This window comes from Rattus norvegicus, chromosome 3 (genome assembly GCF_036323735.1).
Source record: "Rattus norvegicus strain BN/NHsdMcwi chromosome 3, GRCr8, whole genome shotgun sequence".
NCBI lineage: Eukaryota > Metazoa > Chordata > Mammalia > Rodentia > Muridae > Rattus > Rattus norvegicus.
This window is the reverse complement of record NC_086021.1, coordinates 57436635-57462667: the sequence shown is the minus strand read 5'-3', so window position 1 is coordinate 57462667 and position 26033 is coordinate 57436635. Positions and strand designations below refer to the sequence as shown.

General features: G+C 43.4%; 1 protein-coding gene across 4 annotated transcripts in view; it reads left to right on the top strand.

Annotated features, from left to right (window-relative positions):
- Positions 1-26033, top strand: part of Cacnb4 (calcium voltage-gated channel auxiliary subunit beta 4) — a 262372-nt gene that overhangs the window by 115604 nt on the left and 120735 nt on the right. The window contains 1 exon segment of one of the 4 annotated variants that reach the window (NM_001105733.2): positions 6580-6652. In NM_001105733.2, coding sequence (NP_001099203.1) covers positions 6608-6652 — 45 coding nt within the window. In that variant the 5' untranslated portion in view covers positions 6580-6607. 4 annotated transcript variants of the gene reach the window in all.

Genomic DNA, 26033 nt, shown 5'->3' with positions numbered 1-26033 from the left:
TTACGGATGGCAATGGATGTGTTCAAGGACTCTGGGTTGGCTATACGTGGGAGAGAGTACGGAATGACGAATTCAAGAAATGAAATACTATGCTAGTTCATGTTCAGGGTTTGGTCTTTATTCCAAAATTGTGAGAAGGCATTAAAAGACTTTTAATAGGGCCAGCACAATCTGGTTATTTTGGTTTTTTTTTTTTTTTTTTTTGGAAGAGATTTTAGGTGGCCCATGAGAATGTATGGACTTTTACTGGCTATCAAATTGAAAAACTCTTCCTCAGAGGAAGATATATATATAGCAATATTTAGTTTTATGTTGTCAGCCACTTGCAAGGCTGGGTTCATGAAGCTGACAGGCCTGTCTACAATTCTGTTTTTCTCAATACTCTTTTAAGGGGTAAGACACTCCTCTACTCTCTCCACTTCTATCAATCCTAAATATGTGACCATTAATCCCGAATATTATCAGATATGTGATCATGTCACTAGAAAAAAAATTTAACCTAAGAGTAGTAACAGAACAGAAAATTTCACAAATTTAACACCAAAACCCAACCCAATCCAAAACCATTTATCCTCTGGAGCAAACCCGGAGCTCACAGGTAGAAGGAGCCCCAGGTAGGTGGGAGGGGGTGTGGACCACATCAGGTAGTACTTTTGTAGCTGATTCATCTCTGCTTTGCTGAGGGGGCAGGGCTGCTCTCTTCCTGCCTCCCACTCCTTCTGAAGCTTTGCAGATAAAGGAATTACTTCCCATTTCTTGTCGGTGCTTCTCAAAAGGTGAGAGCTTCACTCTCAGCCATCACCTCACTCCAGGCCTTGCACTGGTATGTCCGTGGTAGCCTGTCATCCTCCAGTTGGCTCTGCAGTCACAGCCATGTCTCCGTCTTAGTGTCCCTGGTCTTTACTGTGGCCATGAAGAGCAGTCAGTGACTGACAGCTGAAGCTTGGAACCTTAGTAACAGTAGGTAGGAGACGGGGAGGAGAGCCACGGAATAATCTCCTAGGTGTATTTCGAAAAAATAAACAATATGGCATTCGCAGAAATTGTGGCATTACGTGATTTTCTTTTCTTTTTTTTGGCAAGAAATCAACTCCTTTTTTTCCCCCAACAGAAATTTGAGAAGGCGAGAGATTCTGAGTAATATGTCAATCCTAGGGGAACCTGTCACTTTCTGGCAAGTTGAGTAGGCCACAGGTATTTTTATTTTATATACCTTACCTTCACTCACTCTTTTATGAATTGGGAAGTATTTTCTCCTGGAGCCATCAGACATCACAAGGAAGAGGGGAGCTGGTCCCCTGGGGGGACCTGGGGGGCATATCCAGAGTTTTCCATCCCTGGCTCTCTGTCCCCTCCGTCCTTTCCACCCCTCCTCTCCACTCCTGGTTATGATCAGCAGTAGCATTTGTTACAGGGCCTTCCCGAGGGTGGTTTCCTGGGCAAACGGGTGGCATGTGAGGGTAACAGATCAAGCAATTGTCGATCAAGCAATTGTCGATCAAGCAATTGTCGTGGTTAACATGAGATAAAGAGGGCACACCAGAGGCCCAGAGAGCAGGGAGTGCTGGGAGGTAGAGGCACTCCAGGGAACATGCCAACATTAGCATAAGGAGCCATCAGCCAGGCCAGATAAAGCAGGTAGGCAACCGGAAGGAGCTGGCATGAAGTTAAGTAGGGCAACAGGAGGCAGGATGCTAGTCTCAGCTTTGGTAACAGAGTGCAGGGACCTAAGTGGGCATTGGCAGGATCAGGCCTGTATCAGGTGCAAATATTTGGAAATCTACCCCATAGGCAAAGGGTGGTAGAAGCTGCCACTATGCACTGCACACTGGACATGGCCTTCCAGGGTGCAGCCTACACAGCTCTGCTTCGACTCCACTTATCTTAAACAAAAGCCAAGTTTTCCACTCTATGTCCCCTGTGCCTTCCATTTATTATATTGGCTCATCAGTTCTAGAACTCACCTGCTACCTTATAGTTACAGATGAGGCCCAGAGGATTCCAGAACATGCCTGGGTGAGAAAAATCACAGAAGACTCTAGCAAAACCCCTATGAGATGCAGAATCTGATGTCTGTCTTTAAATTTCTCTTCTCTTATTCCCCTTTCTGCCGTGTTGCCATTACCTGTCTGGGGAAGTTAGGGCAGAGTCAAAGCCATGGAAGCCACACTTGCACACCATGCAGAGACCTAGAGGCAAAGAGTGCTTGCAGAGAGGAGGAGGAAGTCAGTTAGCAGACCACGGACACCATCGCAATAGCAGTATAAGCCCAGGGCTAAACTGCCAAAGAGTTTGAGCTTGTGTTCCAGTCCACGGAGCCAACAGAAAGGCTAGGAGTGCTGGCTCCAGACATTATTCCTGTCTCCTGTTTCTGGACCTCTCAGAATCCTGCCATAGGATATATAATTACATGGGCTTAGAAGAGTTAGATTTCAGAGAAATCTGTCAGGGAAAAAAGTGAGTATCAATTTCTTTTAAAATTTCAAAAACTGCTCCAACTGTCTAGTTCACGGTTACCCATAATACATAGCAAGCCCACCTTACTCTCGCCTTTCTGTTTCCCCTCTGCCATTCTTAACCAAACATTAGAGAATGAAAATACTGGATCTGCTGTTTTCCAGAAAAGCACATGGGTTTGCTGAATCACAAGGCTCAGCGTTTGGTAAAGAAGGTAACTTTACCATGTCTAGAGGAAGAAGTTTTGTCTTATTATATCTATCAGGTGGTTTGGTAAGGGCCCTGCCATTTCCTCCACCTTACCAAAACCACTGAGACATTTGTCCAATACCAACAGAAAGCTCTTCAAAAACCATGTAGGATCTGTAGACACAGAAGCATACAGGTGATGCCTTTGTGTAGAATCTTCTGACTTTGAGCCACTGATTGTGTGGAGAGGTAAAAGGGTTTGTGGAAACCCTGTCAGGAGAGCACCCTCTCATTGTGACAGCCTCTGTGGAAGCCATTCAGCAGTGAGAGACAGGTGTGACACTGGGGAGTACTGATGGATGTAAGGTGAGCCTTTTCTGGGAATCTCAGTTTGAGGCAGGAGATCAGAAGGAGATCAGAGGAGGAAGTGGTTTCTTTGTCATCCTTTCAGCCTGGAAAACTCAGAATCTGTAGTGTGAGGGTCCCATCCTTAGCTACTTTGCACTTCTTGCTGTGGGGGATGTACCCTTAAAATTTGGCTCTTGGAGTTTGAACCTGATGGAGTGACTGGACTCTATCAAAAGCTGGGAACTTGAGAGGGTGTGTAACAGGAGGCTTCAAGGAAACTTTCAGAACTTCTAAGCCAGGCAGAGCATTTGGGGGACAGAGATGTCAATTCCCAAGTTCTTCTACAGTTCTAAGTTCCTTTTTCTGTTGATGCCCAAGAGTTCTAGAAACAAGTCTCTCACCAAGATTCTTCTGAAGTCTGGGTTCAGCACGCACACACATATTCATACGCATGAGTGAATCCACACCACAGGTACACACAGAATTGGAAATGAAAGGAGAGGAGATGGAGGAGGGAGAGGAAAGGAAAATTGATTGTGGTGGAGTGGGCATGGAATCCCAGAACTCAGGAGGTGGGCAGAGGAAGATCTCAAGATCGATGCTACCTTGGCAGCAAAGTAAGACCCTGTGTGACAGAAGAAGGAAGAGAACAGAAGGGAAAGAGAAAAGGATGGTGTCCGAGAGACAGGAAAAGCTAAACTGTGGTTATGCCATTTGGGGGACAGGGCCAGGTGAAGAAAAGGGCACTCCAAGTTACATATATACAAGCTGAGAAAATACATATAGAATACAGGCTTTGAAGAGATCAATTTATCCTTTCTGTGTACGAAAAAAAAATGTCGGGATTGGATGACTTCTGGGGTCCCTTGTTGGCTTGTGATTCTGAGTCTGACATATTTCTCTAATTTCTGGGAAGTAGGCAGAGGCAGCCTTCACCTGCCACCGTCTGTTCCTGCCCTTCCTGAGCTGGGTGTGGGTTTGCAGTGAGTAACACAGCTGCTGCCCTTGACTCTGGACCTCTATACAGACAAGCCAACCTGAGTCAGATGGCTGACTGTTGTACGAGTGCATGTATGAAGCTAGCCCCTGCTCTGGACAACCAACCTTTTGGGCCTTGTGTCAGCATTAGCAGGGTAGTATTAGATGCCGCCAGAAGTAGGAGAGCCGTTGAGCCTTGCAAAGTTCCAAGCATGGAGTGTTTCACCCATTTTGGTCAATTCTGAAAACAGACACATCTTTTTTTTCTCTTTTTAAATGAATCTTGTCTAAAAACAATCAGGAAACATCTAAACTCTCAGTTGAAATAGTAAAGTAAGAAACTGTCCTGGAGAATTTGAGGAGGAAAAAAAAAAAACCACCAAAAAAACCTTGGCTTGGCTTTCTGTACATTCTAGGTGAGATGTCTTACGACAGTAGTTAAAAAGCTCATTAAAATAACAACCCGAGGGGTTGGGGATTTAGCTCAGTGGTAGAGCGCTTGCCTAGCAAGCACAAGGCCCTGGGTTCAGTCCTCAGCTCTGGAAAAAAAAAATAAAAAATGACAACCTGAAGTTGGGGATAGGTGGAAAGTGTGTCTGGGTAGAGTTTTAGAGGGAAGAGTTGGGGATGAATCATGAAAATACATTATATACAATTCCCCCATATTGATAATACTATATTAAAATATAATTGAGCTTAGAATTCCTCTGACCCAGTCCCCTTGCAGTGTGGGGCTCAAGGGAGTTGGGTGGTCCATGGGCCAGCATCCAGTATCAGCTCACGGCTGTCAGAAGATGGAGCTGGTTCAGTATTCCTCTGTGTAGAATCCCTTGAGCATACCTCTTTTCCAGCCATCCTCTGGGTAGGTACAGACTCAAAGATGATAGCTATCCTGTGTGAGCTGGCCATTGAGGAGTCTGGAGGGACCCAGTTTGCCTTGCCACCGTCTAGACTCGAAAGTGATTAGGTATCGAGATATGCAAAGGTGACTGAAAGCCCTCAGTGGTTGGGCCATCACGGACTGGGAAGAAGGGATGTGCTGCTCTCAGCTATGGTAGCTCTTGGGTCACTTTGATGACTTGGTTTGTTGCTGTAGACTTAGGCTTTTCACACTGGCTGGGAGAATGGCCTCCTTTCCCAGGTCTGGGACAGTGACTCCTTGCTGAGGTCCTGTGATCTACAGCCAATAACTTCTGGCTGACAGAGCACGGTTGTCGCTGGTAAGTGTTTATGTAGCACTTCTGCAAAGTTCCTTCTCCGAGTGATTTCTTTCCCGGAGTCACAGTGGAAGAAATGGAAGCCTGCAGAGGCAGTGCCTGACCGGCCCAGGTCAGCTGTCAAGTTAGTGGCAAAGTTGACATGGAGTTTCTGGGTTTATTTCTTACCCCGTGATTCATGCAGCTTCTCGAGATGATGCTATTCGCCCCTCACCAATTTCTTTCCAGATTTAGCTGGAATCCTTCCTTTTAGAGTGATGAGCTGTATGTTTTCTAGGGTCAGGCTGCAACCCATTACTGGTGAGCAGACCAGCCGTAGGGAAGTGAGGGAATTCTATCTCAGGTGACCCCCGTTATGGAACTTGTCCTCGTCAGTGTGAGTATGGTGTGAAAGCAGAGGGTTGGGGTGAGACCTTTCTGTGTGAGCTGTGGGGAAGGATCAGCCGTGTCCTGGATTATTAAAGACACAGGGAACCGGGTATAAGAAGCAGGGGAAAGATTCTCGCAAAAACTTAGTCTGTTACTTAGAGAGGAGTGTTAGACAAATTGAACTAAAAGAACGTTCGGTTTTGCATCTAAAAGTTGAGAGGTTTTGGCTACCTTTACAGACTCCGCTCATGACACAAGGGTGTTATCTTGCCAGTAAGGCACATTGGTGAGAATATTGAGAACTTTTCCTATAGCAATGCCACAGATGTTACCATCTGGTATTTTATCTACTTTGCTTCATCTAGATTAAATTTTTCTACCTGACTTGGTGTCCCTTAGCTTATATCGCCTCTGCAGAGTACAGATGTTGGATGGAGATTGGCATCTGCCTGTGCCTGTGTTTATGAAATATTCAAAAATAAAAGCCTCTCCTTTGATCCCTTCCTCCAACAGTTCATTTAGCCAAGAGGACGGATGACTGTGATTCGAATACCTGATAGCCCTCCTTCCTAAACATTCAAACAGCCCGTCGGGCTACTTGACAAGTGTTCGCCGTAGAACTAGCGATGTGCATGAAACAGGAAGCGTCTCCGTGCTGGATAGGATGCTCAGAGTCACCCTCCACTGTCTCAGGGAACGCTCTTCAGCTGACTGAAGCAGGGAAGCTGAGCCAATCAGAGGCCGTTTTCCTAGCTCTGTCACCAGTCTGTGCTTGAGGAAGGCTTTTGGTTTTTATGCTCTGTATTGGAGAGGCAGATAAAAATGCCAGGTCTGCATGTCTCTGGGGATAACCTCGCCCTGTATGATGTAAATGAATAACATCTTGCCTGATAAAGCCACAGGAACTGATCAGGCAGCGCAGTTCTTCCAGAGAGGCCTTTTATGTTTTTTATTTTTTATTTTTTATTTTTTTTGAGCTCTAGCTGTGCTTTCTGCAGCAATTTTGTTTTTCTGCCTTAAAAAGAGGGGCTGTGGATCACCAGACCCCCATGTATGACAATTTGTACCTGCATGGAGTTGAAGACTCGGAGGCTGTAAGTATTTCATAGATAGCTGGTTCCCTCTCTCCTCCTCTTCCTCCTCCCACTCCCCCCTCCTATTTCTTAGGCAACGCAGGAAACATGGAGCTGAAAGCCAACAGCGTTAGGGCGCTTGCTGGCAGCTGCGTACGCTCCGTGTAGTTTGTAGCTAACTGAAATCATTTATTCTCAAGCAAAAGGGGAATTAACTTGATAGCAAAAGGATCTAAGGGAATAGGTTGTTGGGATTCGTCTGTGGCCGGGGCCGCGCTTGATTCATGAGGGGTAACTGCCCCTTGTAGACTGGCTTAAACTATGCAGAAAGTGCTGTTTTACCAGTAGCAGGGTTCGTTAGAAAGCCTCATTCTTTATATAATAACACTGTTGGGCCAGCATGAATGGAAGGTCCTCCGCTATAGCTATGTTATTATGTGCTTACTGGCCAGACACACAGTGCGGTTTCTGCTGCTTCTTTGTTAAGGAAATCAGATGCGAAGGGTCTCGTGTACACAATACTCCAGTGCAGAGGTGGTGTCCCTCTACCCTGCCCTGGAAAGACCGAAGTGAACTCATGTGTGTGTTTGGTCTTAGAAAACTGGACTCCTGCCCCTGATAGCTCAGCCTCCTGTGAGGTTTTACCATCAGGATGAAATGATTTTCTGCAATCCCTGAATTTGTAGCATAGTATGCTGTCCAGTGACCACAGAGGTTAAAGCTGATGGCTAGATTCTTCTTTTTACTCTTGCTAGGGGCAGCACCTGTTTCTGCATCTCTTGCGAAGAAGAGTGATGAGGGGTTGCCCAGGGGACACGCAATGGGGCATCTGAATTTTATGAGTATAATGCCTTGCATGTTGCCACATTCAAAACAGAAATGTGTTATATAAGGGTCTCTGGCTAAATCACCCAATAAACAGATTATAACAGGGAGAAAAAAAAGAGAACCCTATGGCATATGTCAGTGTAGATGTATGCATCATAACTGCTGTCCATGAAAGATAACAGCCCTCAGCTCTCGTGAGGCTTTCTCTTTTCCCTTCCTGTCTGTGTTAGCTGTAACTCTAACTCTTCTGCAAACTCGTTCTGCATTTCACCTAGTGTGCTTCAAAAGACCTGACTGTCACTTCTTTGCAAGGGGCTATAGTTGTGATATTTGGGGGTTGAAGTCAAGGAGGCCTGCTCTTGCAGGTAGGGTTGAGGAATGGAAGAGACTATTAGGAGTCCAGTCAAGCAGCTTCCCAGCTGGGCTCTTCAGGAGGCCTATTTTCTTACACTCTGTCTCCACACTCAGTTATGAAACGTCTGATGCCTCGTTGAGTTGTAAGTTTTATTTTTGACCGTGGTTTTAAAGTTGGGCAGTGTTGGAAGTGGATCAGAGTTTGTTGTCTCTCTTTCCAGAAACGCTTTTAGAAGCCAGCTGCTGTAAGCAGCAGAGTCGCCTAGGAACTAATGTGAACAGAGCTCCTTGTTCTCTAGAACTGTGTAAATTGCAGATGCACCGGGTCAGGGGGGGAACACTCTAAGTACAGAAACATTTGTTTCTCCTCTTGGTCCAGCCTCTCGGGACAGCAGATTTTTGTGTAGGGTGGGAAGCGAAGAGCGAGGTGGCCTGACTTACCGCTCCAGCTGATGGCGGGGTAGGGCTCTAGGTACTGCAGTGCTGTGTTCCCAGTGACTCAGTGGTGGCCAGCAGGCTGAGCTCCTGGGGCTGTGTACGTCCACAGAGGTGCGAAGGTGGGCAGACGGAGGAGCGACTTGGGGTGGGGATGGAAACCGTGCTACATAAATCAGAGGGGAAGACGGAGATGTTCGGAGGGCTGACCTGACCCTGAATGCTCATTCGAGTTTATTTGTTTTTATAAGGAAGAATAATGTGATGTGTTACCTGAGATGGTGTGAACAGAGCTTCAAGCCAATGGAGAAGACTAGGCCTAAATAGCTGAGCCGGTGGAGTGCCAGATAAAGCCACACCTGGAGTGCCACATCCCCAGCAGTCTCTCTCAGTGCCAATGCATTGATGGCTGTAAGTGTGGGGTTTGCCCAGATCAAAGCAGAGCTCTTGGAATAGGCCTGCTAGAGAGGTGTGGAGAGGCTTCACGTAGGTGGCCAGCTGCAACCTGAGGACAGACAGGCACTAAGAGCTCAGAATGGCATGTCCTCTTGGGGGGGCTGGGGAGCCCCTGCCACACTGTGCTACTGCAGATCTTGCGGGGTGTATGGAACTCAGTTTATCAGACATGCTTCCAGTCAGTGTGTCCATGTAGTGAGTATGTAACAGGTCATCTTGCCTGCAGACAGATGTTTTACTCTGAAAATAAAACCTTGGTATAGACACTGTCAGCACGTCTTGGCTCCATGGTCTGAGAGATTTCAACACTGTGGTGGTTTTTTTTTTTTTTTTGTTTGGCTGGGTTTTATGGTCATTATTTTTGTTTGAGTCTGACCCATAGATAGACACAGATAGTATCTTCATAGGGCCCTAGGTTGAAGTCTGAAGCCTGTAGCCTCTGTCTGTCGCTTTACATGTAAAAACAGACAGAGAATCTTACCGGGATGGTTTAGTAAGCCCATAACAGATTCTTTAGTCCTGATGAGTCTGTTTGGACAGGTGTGTTAACCTCTGCTCTGGTTACCAGGCAGGTACTGAAGGGCCAGGAGCATCCCTAAGTATGCGAAAATACAAAAGGTCACTCAGTGGCCCCCAGCAAGACCTTTCACAGAGTAGGGGCGTTCACATAGACTGTCACATTACTTCATGTTTTTGTTTGTTTCTGTGGATGTAAACCAGGGGCTTGTGCATTCTAAGCAAGGACCCTTATCACTGAGCTACACCACAGCCCACATTACTCTGTGGGTCTCCTTAGCACAGATAATCCAGTCTGTAACTGAGACGTGTCTATGCTGACACTGGGCCACTTACAGTGGGTCATGAACACAGGCTGTCATTGGCTTCTGTGTAAGTGTTATCCAGAACCCCACTTTTCCTGGTGTGGTATATAATACAGGTCCTGGTGGCTCAACTATACAAATAATGACAAGGATTTCTTTTTCTTTTTTAAAGGGAAGAATGAATAAGCAGAGTCAAAGAGCAGAAAAAGTTGCCTGAGACCCACTACTCTCTGACAGTTAATTATAACATGCTGCTTTCGACTGTCAGTGCCTATCCTTATGAACAGATTGTTTTTAGCCTGCTGCCGTGTTACATCCTGGTCTGTAAAGTGTGGTCCTCCCCTGACTAAACGGCAAGCAGACAAACTCTGACACCAGCCTGATCAGACAGTGTCTGGCACAGCCACACAGAATTTTGAATGACTTCAAGGAAGTAGAGATTCTCAGCGTATTTCGCAAAGTGAAGCTAGGGTTAACCATACCCAGTAGTTGGTTTCATGTCCCTAAGCTTCCATTTCCAAATGCCTAAATTTTAAAGCATCTAAAGGGAGAAACTTGGCCATTTTCAGTGAGAAAGACAATTGGGTTTTGATACAAAGCATTTATTACACAGGGGAATACATTCTTCAAAGACTGAAAGGAAACATGAAGTGGTTATCAATACCATTAGAGATATTATAGTGGAGAAAGATAAAGGGAAAGAAAATTGTACCCATTATAATGTTTTGTTTGAATGCATATGTAAAAGCATGTGTTTAAATGTCTGTACTATGCCGATTCTAAGGATAACTATATGTTAATTTTTGAAGATAATTTTTCAATAAGTATATAACTGTGTCTAAATGTCTGTGCACCCACATGTGCATATGTACTGTGCAGTCTCTTACATCACACCCATTCCTATGTGGACATGCTTCATGCTTTGCTAACCGATGGCTGGTACTGAACGGCAGATTTCTAGCCCAGAGGTTTGGAGAAGGAAAATTGCTAACTGCTTTGGATGTGAGTAAAGGTACCCAAGAGGGTTGAAAAGCCACACTCTAGAACAGAGTGAAGGAGTTCCATTTCAAAGTTGTTTTATATATGAAGTTATGTCCTTGTGCTTCTTAAGGAGGAAGATAAACTTCAAACCGAGGGTCGATGTGTTTTAAGGGCCTTCAGAAAAAATGTCCTAGAGTTACTCAGGTTTGGACTTCTCTTGGAAACCAGCAGACCAAAGGCCTTTATGCTTCTGGGGCAGAGAGTCTTGATGGTCCATTTCTAGAGAATGAAAAATGGTCTGTAACTGAATCTAAAGACGGGGTTTTGACATCCACAGCTAGAGAAGTAAATTGAATGCTTTTATGGTTTGTATGAGAGATCTGACTGAGAGATGCGTTTGTTATACTTAGCTGAGCTATCGTGGTTGTAACTGAGGGTCTGAGAAGTAAACGATGCACCGCCTTTTTCTTCACTCAAATTCCTATAAATTCTTAAATATGTATAGAAATGATTTCCATATTAAATTATGATGATGCTAAGAGAGAAAGTCCATAAATTTGACCAGAGGCCATGAATTTGTCCCTCCTGCTATTTTCTTGTTCGCTTTTTATTTTGGGGTGACAGACGAGCACATTAGCTCTCAGTCATCACATCAGCCCTGTAGGGTGTCTCTGTATTCTTTCCCGACAGCTTTTCTCCTCTTTAGGTTAAAATGGGACATGGCACACTATTTATTTATTTATTTATTTATTTATTTATTTATTTTATTTATTTATTTATGCATTGAAATGCCCATGGGAACAACTCAAAGAGTTTATTTTGGCTCATGGTTTTAGAGGGTTCTTGGTCTCATGTGCTTGGGAGGAACATCATTGTGGCAGTGATGTGTGACAGAGGAACATCTTCACCTCACACTAGACAAGAGACAGAGAAAACAGGAAGACAGGGAGGGCCCAGGGTATAGTTTCTGTGACCTACTTCCTTCAACTAGGTCTAAATTCCTTCCTGTGACCTTGATAATAGCATTATATTATGAATCCATGAAGACACGACTCCATTGGTTAGAATAAGAGTCCTCAGAATCCAGCCACTTCTCCAAAGTGCTGGCAAAGAAGCTCCTTGAGGGGCATTTCTTGTTCACAGTGTAGCATGATTGAGCCCAGAGTTTTATAGCACTGTGACCTCAGTTGTACGTCCTCAGTAAATGCCACATTACTCTGTGACACTTAGTAGAAAGTAGGCAGTGACTCTGTAAATCCATCACAAGGTGAAGGGCCCACAGGTTTCCCTCTGCCTCAGTCTTTCTTTTTCAATGACTTTATGATTGGGTTGATAGTCCTTGTCATTCTGTTCTCCATCTCCTTAACATACCTTCTCCAGGTAACCAAGGCCACTGAGAGAGAAACAGAGAACGTAACTGCACTGATAATCATTTTCCGTCTTGTCTTGCCTCTCCCATTTGTCCTTTCAAACAATAGTTATATCATAATTTCACTCGTGTATCAGCGGAGTTAAGTGGAAAATTAGACCCAGCAAACTCCACAGAGCTGTACCCTTAACCAGGCAGGCTTTGGTGTTTTTAGCATGTCTATACCAGCCACAGGGGCTGTGAAAACAGCAATTCTAACAGCCACATTACAATGGCCCCCTTTTGCTTGAGAAATTCTTTGCAACCCTGGGTATATAAATACATAAAAGTAGACACACAATTTAAGAGCATAACTGATAATAAATCATAAAGAAATGTATTTTCAAACAGTGTTTTGGGCTGGCAAGATGGCTCAGCAGGTAAAAATGCTTGGTGTACAGACCTAATGATCTAAGTTCAATCCTCATAAACCAGATAAAGATGGATTGAGAGAAATAGTTCTGCAAAGTTGCCTTTGTCTCCTGTATGTCCACACATGCATAATCATGCAAACACATGAAAAAATCCAGAATGACTTAAATGCTTAAAATATGTTTTAAAAAAATTATATATAATTTCAGCTATACATATAATTTCACCATCTATTAAAGACCAAATCAAATTTGAATACTTATTAAATGAGTGGACTTGTTTAATCTTTAATTTTTTTTCTGTTCCTGTCTTTTTGTTAACTATTACCTGTCTTCTGGTTTGTGGAAGCAGTTAAGTCAGACAACACTTGCCACAGTGCTGTCTGTCCAAGTGACTGACCATGAAATATCTGGTACCACATCCATCAGAAGGACACTCTGACAAAGGCAACTAATTTTGCGTTTTCATCCTCCTTACAGTATTTCAGCACTGCAAACTTAACCTTTCTCTTATGCTTATTCTTCTTGGGAAAGAAAGACTTCTTCCTTTTCTCAGCACCACCATGGAGTCTCAGCCCAGGGTGAGGGGTGGAGTCACTGTGAATGCTGCAGTTGGACAAAGTACGGCGTCTTCCAACTGCCTACTAGCAGGGAGCAGCCTTTGCTCATCAGGAGGAACTCCCTCCTTAACCTGAATCTTAGTTTTTACATTTTCTGTAGCATCCGAGGACTCAACCTCAAGGGAGAGATTCCCTGTCTTTTCCATAGGGTCTTTACAAAAGACCGCATCCTGATGTTCATTTCTGCCATTTACTTTTATATAAAGAATCAAGCTGGGCCTGATAGCACACGCCTTTGATCTCGGCACTCTGGATGCACAGGCAGGTGAATCTCTGTGAGTTCAAGGTCAGCCCTGTCTACATAGTAAGTTCCAGGACAGCCAGGGGTACATAGAAAGATAAACAAACTAACAAGCAAACAAACAAGGGAAGAAGGAAAGGAGATGGGGGTGGGTGACACCTTTTTGTGGCAGAGATGGCTCAGTAGTTGGAAGCATTGGCTGCTCTTCTAGAGGACCTGGGTTTGATTCCCAGCGCTCACATAGTAGCTCATGTCTGTCTCTAACTCCAGTTCTTAGGGGATCAAATGCTCTCTTATGGCCTTTGCAGGCACCAAGTACTCATGTGGTGCAGAGACATACATGCCAGCAAAACACCCATACACATAAAACAATGTACAAAACAATGAAATCCTAGGGGATACACAAAGGCATAGAACAAAATGCCAGAAGTATATTTAGGACCATTTCAGAAGTTATTGGAAATCCCAAGACAAAATATATGTGAAAAATTTTAAATGAAACTCATTAGCAACTTCACATAGCAATTACAAAAGTAACACATTCTAGCACTGTGCTGCTGATTGGAAACTTCCATGCTGAGGAATATTAGAAAAGCGCTCAAAGTCTAGGTTCTGTAATTAGATCATTATTCTCTCATTGGAGGGGGTGGCTTCATATGTACTGTCAAAGCCTGCAGGTTCTAACCCGAGGTCGTTTGGAACCCGTGCCGAGGTGTTTCAGGTAGGTTCATTGGCATCAAGTGGCATGGCAGGGGTATGGAATGCTGGGTCCAAGGCGGTAGTCAAGTTGCACCATGCAAAGGGGAGTGTGCTGCCAGAGCCATCATCCATTCATTACATTCATTACATGTTAGATCCTGGGGCTTTTGGTCATGTGTGTTCAGAAACTTGTGCCAGGTTTTCGGTGATGCCCCAGCCTCACCCTGGATTGCAACCTGCAGCTGCCTAAGTTATGGAGTTGACGAAATGTGCCTTATGCATGGAAGACGGGGCCCCAGAGGCCACAGCTGAATGGGCAGACCCAGGAGAGTTTACAGTTTATATAAAATGATGGCAGCAAATAGGGAGTTGTTGATGTTTATAGCCTGGGCTTTGAACCACTTCAGACTTTGGACAGTGTGAGGCTGAGGAAAAACTCTGCTGCTGTTTTTTTTTTTTTTTTTTTTTTCAGCACATACTGGTTTATAGAAAGAAGGTAGACCAGAAGGCTGTCAGCCATTCGCGCGTGCTAAGACTAGAACTTGCTCTCACTCCATATTTATCTGGTCTTTGAATATCAGTGTGCAGTTTTAGTCGTGGGCTTAGATATGTATCCACTGTCAGTATTTCACATCTCCTGACTTTCTGTTTGTTTGTTTTTTATCTGTTGTAGAAGTATTTAAAAGCTTTACACTTAAAGCAGCCTGTCATGGCTCCTGCATGTAGATCCAGGTCTCAGAAGGCCGAGGCAAAGGATTATTGTGAGTTCAGAGGCTGGCCTAGGCTCTAAAGAGAGACTGTTAAAAACAAAACAAAACAACTAAAACAAATGGGAACGTTTTGGATTTTCTTTTGCGTTTGTGGGCACGGAAGTGTACCCTGACGTGAATATCGGCAACCCCTGTCCGGAGCCTGTGGTATAGACTCCGATTTTGCCTTTTAACAATTTCTATTACATCTGGACCTCACCTTTCCCCTTAGCTTGAGCATCATTTGGAAAAGGATTCTGATCTTCAGTGTCACCATGCTCATTAGCATTGTTGAACTCTTGATGAACAATACGGTTGTAGCTTAAAGAGTTTCTCAGTATTTTTAAGTCTTTGTAAAACTTAATTTCTTGTTTTACTTTTACACTGAACATAGGTGTTAACTATGAAAATGTAAAGTTTTCTTTTTAATTTTTTGCTTTAGAACAGACAATAATGTAGTCTACTAATGTTGTGGCTGAGAGAGGAGCCTTAGTTCCAAAGTGCCTGGGATTGAGTCTAGCTACCCTCTTCTTAGCTGTGGCCCTGAGTATGTTTCTTTCTCATTTTTTAAAATATTTTTTTAATACGCTATAGTTTGATTATGTTCTTTCCCCTTCCCAAACTCCTCTCAGATCTTCTCTACCTCTCTACCCACCCAACTTCATGTTCTTTCTCTCTCCCTCAAAACGGGAAAATCCAAACAAAATATAATAAAACAATATAAAGCATAACAAAAAGCACACACACGCACACACACACACATGCACACACATACATGTACCTACCCATAGACACACACGTGCACACACCCATAAAACATGGAGTCTGTTGATCAAGATGGTTAAGTACTTCTGGGGCCTGCCAAGGAGTGTGGCCATTTCACCCAGTGACACTCCACTGAAGAAAAAGCATTTCCTCTTTTTCCCAGCAAATACCCATGGAAGATAGCATCTTAACCAAGAACCATGGGGGACCCTGTGTCCACTTTTCCTTCTCCATGCTGGGACTCTGTCAGACTTGAACCTGTGTGGGTCTTGTGCACACTGTTACATGCTTTGTGAGTTCATATGCATATCAGAACAGTTACGTCTGGAAGATGCTGTTTTCTTGGAGCCATCCACACCTCTGGCTCTTATAGTCTCCCTGCCTTCCTTCCAAATATCTCCCTGGGTCCTTGGGAGATGGGGATTGATAAAGACAACTCTGGGTATGTTTCTTAAGCTTTCTGTGCCTTAATTTCCTTGTCTCTGTAGCATAAACAATAATGAAACTGATATCTTAGTGGTTCTGAAAATTGTTGTTTAATATATATCCCTTCAGATGAATATAAGTATCATATATATATATATATATATATATATATATATATATATGTATATGTTCATTCTGATTTGGACTAAGTATACCCCTTACCACACAAGTTCCTATCAAGAACTTAGGTTTATTCCTAGCACTCTTTTTTTTTTTTTTTGGTTCTTTTTTTCGGACCTGGGGACCGAACCCAGGGTCTTGCGCTTCCTAGGTAAGCGCTCTACCACTGAGCTAAATCCCCAGCCCCTCCTAGCACTCTTGAATAATGTTTTTACAGTGCTTCACACAAAATCCTATAGAATCTATTCCTGTGTCTCTATGCCCATGTGTATGTCCCCACCAAATGTCATATTCTTGCAAAGTGTTCTGCATAAAGTTAGCAGTAATGCAAAACCATATACTGGGTGCTAATAGAAACAGACAGGTAGAAGTCACTGCTCTTCTGAGATCTTACAGTTAACTCCAGTCTTGTTTTGGAAAAGGGGATGATAGAGTATCCTTGAGGGAATATCAGGGTTTAGAAGACTTGGCCTTGGCCTCTTATTAAGGATACCTTTGGGCAGGCACCTTTATCTTCCCACTCAATTCTCTTGGATAAAGTGAAGTTTGATGAGATGGTTTCAGAGATTTTGTTCTGCATCTAGAATTATGTTCTGCTTGTGGATAAGCATTTCTTCCTTTGGGATACAAATACCACTGTGTGCCATTTGCTTTCTGAAATGATCAATTACCATGGCATTATGTACACATTGAGTAAGGTGTCAGTGTGTGGGCCTTAAATCTGCATAGTTGGCTTTTCCAGGATCTTTAAAAGAAGCAAGTGTGTGTGGTACATGTGCACTCTGTGAAAGCAAATGTTTTATGTAAGACGTTAACTCCAGATTCCAACAAAGAGGCTTCGTCGGTTGCTCGTTTCCTCCCCTTTCCTGTATCACACTTCCGGCCCTCAGCAGCCTGAGCTGGCAACACGTGATTGTTAGCCCTGGAACTGCACGCTGAATCATCCTTCCTACCAACAAAGGTGTCTAATCTGGACATTAAGAGTGTAGGCATACACGATGTTTTGAATAACTATTTTGCGATTGACATGACTCAGCATCAATACTATAAGTATACTATAATAATATAAGTATTAGCTGTATATATATACATGTATATATATATACATATATATATATTTAAATTTTAAAATTGTTTGATTTAGGGTTTCAAATCCTTAGTGCTGAGATTATAGGATGCATTGCCATTATCTAAGAATATTTTCAGATTTTTTTTGTAAACTTTTGTTCTGTTCATCATCATTATTATTGTTTGGGATGGTCTCAGACCAAAAATAAACTAAATACAAAACAATAGTAAGTTCTAGGAGACACTGATTCTTTTTAAGAACTAGTTACTCCTTTTAAAAGTAACTATACCCAAACGCCATAGAAATGCAAGAGGGATTCTTGACTTGAGCTCAGCCCCTCAAATATTCCCTTAAATCGTGTCTGAATAAGTACGAGTTGGAGCTGATATTAATCATCTATGATGATAGGGAAATATGGCGAGTATTATGTTAAAGTACTGAGCGAGCAAACATATCGGTCCCTCAGTCTATTGCCAAAGACTCATTATTGATAGCTTGATGCCATCCGGTTCAAATGATGCCTCAGAGATTAATGTCTCAGTACCTATTTGACTCGATGGCTGTATTGATTCAAGTGATGGGATTAAGAACTTATTTTTCACATTTTCTTTTATAAAGATGAGTTTATATTTATATATCTGTGTGCCTCCAGGAGTTTATGAGCTCCACATGTTTTCAGGTGTCTGAGGAGGCCAGAGGGTGTCATATGCTTTGGAATTGAACTTCCAAGAGGTTGTGAGCCATCTGGTGTGGGTGCTAGGAACTGAACCTGGGTCTTGTACAAGAGCAACAATGGTTTTAACTATAGAACCATCTCTCTGGTTTCATAATGCATATATTTTAAAGGTTTATTTCTTTATTTTATGTATAGGAGCACACTGTAGCTGTCTTCAGACACCAGAAGAGGGCATCAGATCCCATTACAGATGGTTGTGAGCCACCATGTGGTTGCTGGGATTTGAACTCAGGACTTCTGGAAGAGCAGTCAGTGTTCTTAACCACCAAGCCATCTCTCCAGTCCCCATTATGCATATTTTTAGAGTACCAGTGTAAATCTCTTCTCGGATTTTAACATTTATGAAGAATACACTGTATTTTATTGATTTTTATCCATATTTTTTCAGGTTTAACATATCCAAGAGCCATATCTTAAAACTAATGATGCCTCATAGTCTTACTGGCAGTGTTTTTAACTACCGTTGTATATAATCTCACACTAACTCTTAAAATACTTTACATCTTCAATTCAGTGAAATGAAATATTTTGGGAAAAGCGAAATAATAGGAAACCGGGCAGTAGGAACACTCACTCTCTCTGAGAACCTCCACACCCATGCCCTCCCCATTGGTCATGCTCATTAATTCACTAGTGTTTTCATTCAACCACCCTGCAGGAAAAGGTGTTCTGCAGTCCTTTCCCTAATGCGCTGACAGACATGGGAGTTTAGAAAAATACTCTTAACTATATATGCATGTCTCACACATGCAATTAAAAAATACAAATAATATCAAAATAAATCTTATCCTACTACAACACCTAAACCAATACCACAGATATTTTGTATGCCAGTTGGCTCTTTTTTGTAACCTGGGAGACATACTGGCTGTAGTGTGCTTGCGTCATGAGGAAATTCAGTTCTTTTTGTTACTATCATAAAACACCATTTACGGAATGAAGAGTTTATCCTGGCCTTCAGTTCCAGGAGTAGAGTCCATAATTCGGCAGGGTAGCTGGAAGCCAGAGGCCAGATCAGGAAGCTGTAAGATCACATTTCCTTCCGTACACAGGAAACAGAGAGAGCAAGCTGGAAGCAGGGTGAGGCTGTGAAATTTCACAGCCTGCTCTCCTCACTTCCACCCCTCAATGGTGTACTTCCTGAAGGTTCCCCAACCTTCCCATATAGTGCTACTAACCAGGGACCAAGTATTCAAATATGGGAGTCTATGGAGGTACATTTCTTATCTAAATTCCTACAACCACTGATAAAGATTTAGAAGAGTTTTCATTCAACCACCCTGCAGAGAAAGACTGACTTTTAACATTTTTTTCTATGAATATTTGTATACACAGGGAAACATTTCTCCAAAATATTTCTGTAGACAGGCTTGCTGGATAAGATGATTAGCAAAATTTAAGATTTATTTACATTTGTGATTGTTATAAAATGTTCTTATATTTAAACAAATTCTTTACTGCTTGAGAGAAACACTGAATTAGCTCAACACATTCAATCTGAAAAATAAAACCATAAGACATTTTTTGACTATAGGAAGGAGCTTTACCTGGGCTTTGTTTCTGGGAGCATAGGAAGGGTTCCCCTACTCCGTAGTAATAATTTGTTGCTAGTTTTTCAACAAAAATTGCCAAAATTGCACCAATCCTCAGCTTCACCTTTGTAGTTAAAAATCCCAAGACCCAGAGAGGTTAGACACCTTTCTCAGAATGGCACAGTTGTTTCAACTGGAGCTAGAACTTTCCTTACCTATCCTTCTAGGGCAACATTAATTTATGTGATACCAAATTCTGAGGGCCAGTAATATTTAAAACATCTAGACACCTCCCCAAAGGTAGCTGCATTATATATTTATATGGCGTTTGGCAGCGGATTTCCTGAATAGAGAACGTATTGCTCTCAGACCCAATATTAGACCTTTATTTGCTTAGAGATCAAATTTGCTACCCAGTTTCTTTCAAGGTTTTGTTTGATGTTGCTCTGTAATGAAGTTTGAAGTACCCAAGTCGATGATGGATTAAAAAGATAATATATCCATAAAAATGTAATTGAAATAAAATCTCAGTGCTGGAGAACATCAGAAAGAGATTTGGGGGTTTTAGGGAAATACCCAAGTTCTTATAATTTGCCTGCAGGTCATGGTGAGAGTTTCAAGTTAGTGCTGCTTTTGGCCTTAGCTGAGAGGATTCAAGTTCCACTTTGTTCCCTGTCTTTATCATTTACAATTCATGTCCACGAGCTTCCAGCTCAAGAAAAACGCTTGCACGATTCAATGGCAGTATTTTTAAAAGGCAAATGGACATTGATATTTGTCAAAGGCACAGAAAATTACAAGTTCAGTGGCAGGAAGTGATTCTACCAGAAGAGGAAAAAAAGATAGCACGCTCAAATTAGAATAGCTTGAAAGGGTTTAATGAAATGTAAACATGTCACTAGCATAGGAGGAAACTACAGGAAACAGTGCTGACAACCCACAGTCTAGACCCAACAGCAGGCAGGAGACCCCAGAAGGACTGAGCTTTATCCAGAACAACACATAGTTTTCTCTGTTAAAGGTAGCACCTTGGGGGTACCTGCCTGGGAGCATTCTCTGGGAAGAGAGCCAGAAATGGCTACTCTCATTCTCCAGAACTCTGGTTTCTGTTTGTCAAAGTACTGGAGGCTACGTAGGTCAACCACACTGGGCAAGAGCAGGCTGGACAAGGGTAGGAGGTGACATGGAGAAGCAAGATGAGGTTGTTTTATCTGAGTATGTATTCAAACCAGTAGATGAAAGCACACAGTTTGAAGGCACTCCCAAAACACACCTCTGAAGATGGGACTGAGGCTCGGAAGGAGTTGGTGCTGGTAATTTTCCATTAAGAGGTATTTTAGGTTTCATTATGTGGACATGGTTTTCCCCCACAGATAGTTTATCTGAGTCTTCATTCTTATGCTAATGAAGACTTGGGACACTTGCAGGGGTGGTGGATGGGCGGGACCTAGCAATAGGGAAAAGCTAAAGTTTTGTGAGGAAACTTGAGAAGTGAAGCTTAGAGGGTGTTATGGTTTGGGTGAAGCCTCTGGGAAGTGCCTAGGGTTAGAGGAGATCAGGTCTTGAGGGAATGGCTGCAAGGAACGCATTAGAGGCTATCTAAGAAGTGGACAGGAGACCTGAGCTAGCACTGAATTCTCACCAGGTGGTGTGATCTGTGATCCCAGATAGCCGTTCACTCAGTAGATGATGACGTGAACTCACACCTTCAGAAGTCTCAGCTTCAGACTCTGATTTGATCACACAGGTCTTCTGTATGCACTATATCCAGTGTTCGGTTTTCTGTTACTTCGGTGGAAAACAGACGAACCATGCCTTTAATACATAGAGATCTCCACAGATGATGAAAGGACACAGAAAAGTGCACAGGAGCCTGACTTGGGCTCCTTTGGCATGGCCAGGCTAGAATAATCCTTAGGACCCTCCCCCTGCAAATGTCATTGTTCAGTGGTTCCGACCACATGAGACACTGAGAGGCTTTGCAAGTGCAGGGTTAGAATGTGAGCGTTTGCAGAGTTGGTAACAGCATTCTCTTTAAGAGATGTGATGACCGAGTGAGATGGGAATATAGAGGCCGCAATTTCCTTTAGTGTTGGGAGCAGAACTTGAGTGGAAACCTTCAGAAGATCATTGGAAATAACTCACTCAGAGGACAGGTTTTTCCACTTTTAGCGAAGCCATACAGACTCTATACGTGTCTGTTACAAAATCTATTTCGATTGGTGGTTGCTTGCATAGCAGGCTAAACCCTGAAATTCCATGGAGCTGTGCACACATGAGTTGAACATATTTCTGAGCCTGTATTATTCTCTAACTGGAAGCTTTAGGGGTTCTGTTTCTTTCGAGTAAACAAGTGCTATTCAGGAGGGTCAGTTTGGGAGGCAGATAGCTATAATAGACCTTTTGTTCCCCATGGTTAGGGCTTTTGAAATATGTGGGAGGGAGTAGACTCTTAAATTGATCGGGTGCTTACTCTTACATTGATCAGGAGTCCAGAGTGCAGAAAGAGCCCTGGTCCTGGACTGGTGGATTAGCTGGCCTAGGATATCGATGTACAGCCCATCTATGCCTGAAGCAGAAGGTGGGGTATCCTTGGCGATGCTCATCAGAGCTGTTCCCCAGGGTATAGATGACTGTAGTGGTGGCCATGTGCCCACATCAGCATATACCTCATCTCTCCTTCACATAGACACAATTTTTAGGTAAAGAGGATCCAGAGTAGAATTTTCTGCTGGTCTTAGCAGTTTCTGCAAGGGCAGAGCCAGGTGGTTCTCAGTGGGGAGAGCTGGCCCTTGTGCTAAGAGAGCTCTGCCGGTGGCCACAATGAAGAGTCTGTTCCAGAGATAGGGAAGCAAATGGTTGTTAAGAATCTCCACTGAGAACCATTTCAGTAGGATTTTAATGTTCAGATGTTTACTCCTGAAAGTATGTGTGTTTGGTCCGTGGGTGGAGACACTTGACAGAGAGGTACCAAATGTCTGTAAGACGGACTGAAGACTTGGCTCAGCGTTTATGAGTACGGCTGCTCTTGCAGAGGACCCAAACTTGGTTCCCAGCACCTGTGTAGTGGCTTATGCCTGCCTGTCACTCCGGTTACAGGGTATCTGACTCTCTCTTCTGTCCCCCTTGGGCTGCTGTGCACACATGATGCACACAAACTCACATAAGTACACACACATGTACACATAAAAATAATTAAAATTTGTCTGGAGGTTTCTTAAAGCCAAGCCAGCCTCATGTGTTATCAGAACAGCACTTGAATAGTTTCACTTTTCAAAATTTACATACTTATTTTCTTTTAAAATTATTTTTCAGAGGTTAGCCTCCAAAGTCATGACATTTTCACACATATCTCTGTACTCTTACATTATTTTAGTTTTAATTCTGTGTATGTATTTGTGTGAAGGCACATAAGTGCCTGTAGAAGCAGCCAGTCCCCTGGAGCTAGAATTATAAGCCTCTGTGAGCTGCCTGACTTGGGTGCTAGGACCTGAACTCCAGTCCTTTGCAACATTGACGTATGCTCTTAATAGCTGAGTCATCTCTCTCCAGGGCAGTTATATACTGTTTGTTAAAGGTTGGACCTTTTCCCTCCCCTTCTATCTCTCCTCTTCCCTCCCTCCATCCCCCCCCCCCACCTCCTGTCTATCTCTGAGACAGCCCTTGCTGGCCTGGAACCTGCTATGTGGAAGAGGCTGTCCTCAAACTACCAGAAATCTGCTTGCCTCTGCCGCCTAGACCTGGGATTAAAGGCATGGGCCACCACACCTGTACAAAGTTGACTTCTCATGTTATTTTTGGAGCACAGTGTTATAATGAGGGTGACAGGGGCCTTATTGGACTATTGTACTTTGAATTGTGTGTGTATCTAACTTCTTGTGTCGGAGCTACAGCATAACGTGTGGTATATTTTAATTCTCGGAATTTTATTAGGATTGAGCAATACACTGATAAACACGTGTGTTTACTCCAGTTTTAAATAATACATGGGAATACGTGCAGCTTAAATGTATCTGCTTATACCTACTTTGCATGAATTCTCCTTAAAACATTACGAGGAGCAGAGGAGACGCAGGGAGGGAGGTTAGAGAGGGAGAGGGAGATTCAGGTAAGACAGATTCAAGTAAGGCAGAAAGAGGACAGGGAAACGCACAGCCTAGATTTTGTGAGTGTTTTGATTCATATCCCTTCGACTAAAACGTATTCTGGCTGTGAGATGTGCAGCTCGCCGCTCAGTTTTCATCTGAGTTGTTGCATTTGCATTGAGAAGCTGGTTTCCCAAATGCCAGCCAGCAGCCGGCTCAAGGATGGAGGCTGCGTCTAACTTAGCAACTGGATTAGAAAGACGGCTTGAGGGAGCTATGGAGAGAGAGAGCACGTCAGGCACCTTGTTCCAGAAGCCCCGAGAGAATTTTTGTTAGCTGTGGTTAATCTGATTTTCAAGTGTATATGAGTTTTCAGTTCCTAAGAGTTTGCAAAGATGTCCTCAGCAAAAAGCCCCACCCCTGCGTATTAAATGGAAGACATATGAGTGTCCAGATTGCTTTCCTGCAGTTGGTGAGACTATTCAGAAAGCTCTGGTGATAATGATGTCAATTCCTTTTAAACAAGGATAAATGTTATATCACTTTTGGGGTTCCCCAGACAAGAGGACCAGTGGACAATAAAACTAGTTCTTCAAGTGCATTGGTCAACTCTCTATCACGGTAGCGGAATGCATGAGATAGCCAGTGGGCTCTTTAAAAAGGGTTATTTTGAGTTACAGGTTTAGATGGCCCAGTCTATGGTCAAACAGACTCATGGCTTATTGCTAATAGAGGCGACAGATGGCAATGATGGGGAACAGGTGATGGAGAAACTGTTCACCTCACAGGCAGGAAGCAAAGGAGGAGGGAGATTGGGAGTATGCTTCCAGTGATGGAAAGTCTTCTCATAAGATGTCCCACCATCTTCTAGTAGCACCACCTTGGGGCCAGCCTTTTAACACACGGGCTTTGGAAAGTGAGTATTCAGCAGGCAAACCATGAGTCACTGGAATTTTCTACCCTCTTGAGGATAGATTAGGTACTGGTAGATGGTTTCTTTCGTCCACAGATAAAATACGAGCCTCTCATTATTAAGCAGTAGCAAGTGCTGGTGAAAGTGTGGAGGAAGGAACTCTTCCCATTGGTGGGAGGGTAAATTAGTGCAGTCATTTTGGAGATAATATGGAGATTCTTCAAAAACCAAAAATAGGTTTACCATATGGTCTTGCTAATTTAGTATACATTTTAAGGAAATCAATTCAGCATACCACAGAGATACCTGTTCATAGCCATGTCTGTGATGGCACTATTCACAAAAGCTAAGATGAAATCAGTGTAGGTGCCCATCAAACAGAGCGATGAATTAGAAGAACAATGTGGCATATATGCACAGTAGAGTATTATCCAGCCACAAAGAAGAACGAAATCCCAGCATTTGCAGCAAAATGGATGGAACTCTGACGGACACGATTTTCGGGTATTATCGTACATTACAAGCTAGATTCAGAAAGACGAGCAACATGTATTATTTTTCACAAGTAGATGCTAGAAAAATGCTAGATGTAGACGTAGAAATGTGATCAGTAATGGTTTAAAGTGGGGAGTTGAGGGGACAGAGACGTTGGTGATCAGCAGATGCTGTGTGCATGAGTGAAAGGTTGCACTGAACTCCAAGGCTGACAAGAGTCTTAATAAGAAACCACTCGGCCTCTCATTTGGAAAGAGTCCCGCCCCCTTTTAAAGAGGACGAAGACTGTTGAATTTTACCCCGAGAGCAGCGGAATTTCCAACGTGCAGTGCTTAAGGAGAGCAGGGGGACCTCGCGCCCACTTCTTAGCTTCAGGGGTTTATTCTCCTTCACATTTTTGGGCCCACTTGAGGGACGACCGGAAGTCAAGCATGTTTACCGGAAGTCAAGCATGTTCCGCTCTTCCTCTGCCAATCTTCAGCTTGGTTCCCATCTCCATTTCCTGCTTTGTGAGCTAGTCAGGTGAGCGGTCGCCACTAGGCTCCTGCAGTCTCTTGCACAACTCAGACGCCATCGTCTGTTGTGTTTCTTCTTTTCCATTCAGTTCTTCAAAGTTGTGGGCTACTATCTATCGACAAAACCTGGAGTTAAGCCAGTTCACGTTCCCACTTCCTTCCTGCTCTTGGCGTCTTTCTGAGCAAAGGAGCGGACTCCCCCCTCCTCCCGATTCACCTCCTGATCGTAGAGTCCCACCGGCCACTGCGCCCAGATAATTTATGAGTGCATCTAGCTGCACTGTGTCTGTAAGGGATAACCCTGTTTCCAGAGAATCCGAAGTTGCTCTTAGGTTCCCACTCTTGTTAATAAAAGAGTTAGGGGTTGGGGATTTAGCTCAGTGGTAGAGCCTTGCCTAGCAAGTGCAAGGCCCTGGGTTTGGTCCTCAGCTCCGGGGAGTTAAAAGACAAGTCTGAGAAGCTAAGGAGAAATCATTGAAGTGTGAGAGAACAAGAGTGCAGGCAAGGCGTACATCTTGACAGCTGCCTTAAGGCGAAGTGTGGAGAAGAGAAAGCAAAGCCAAGCCTTTTAATGCCAGGGTCTGAGACAGCCAGCAAGTTCTGCAATGGAGTTTGGCAAGCACCTGCATGGCAGAAGTGGAATGGCTTAAATGTCCAGAGAATTAAGCGAGAAAGCTCAGACAGTCAGGGAAAGCATACCCAGGCTTTAGCCAGTTTCCAAAA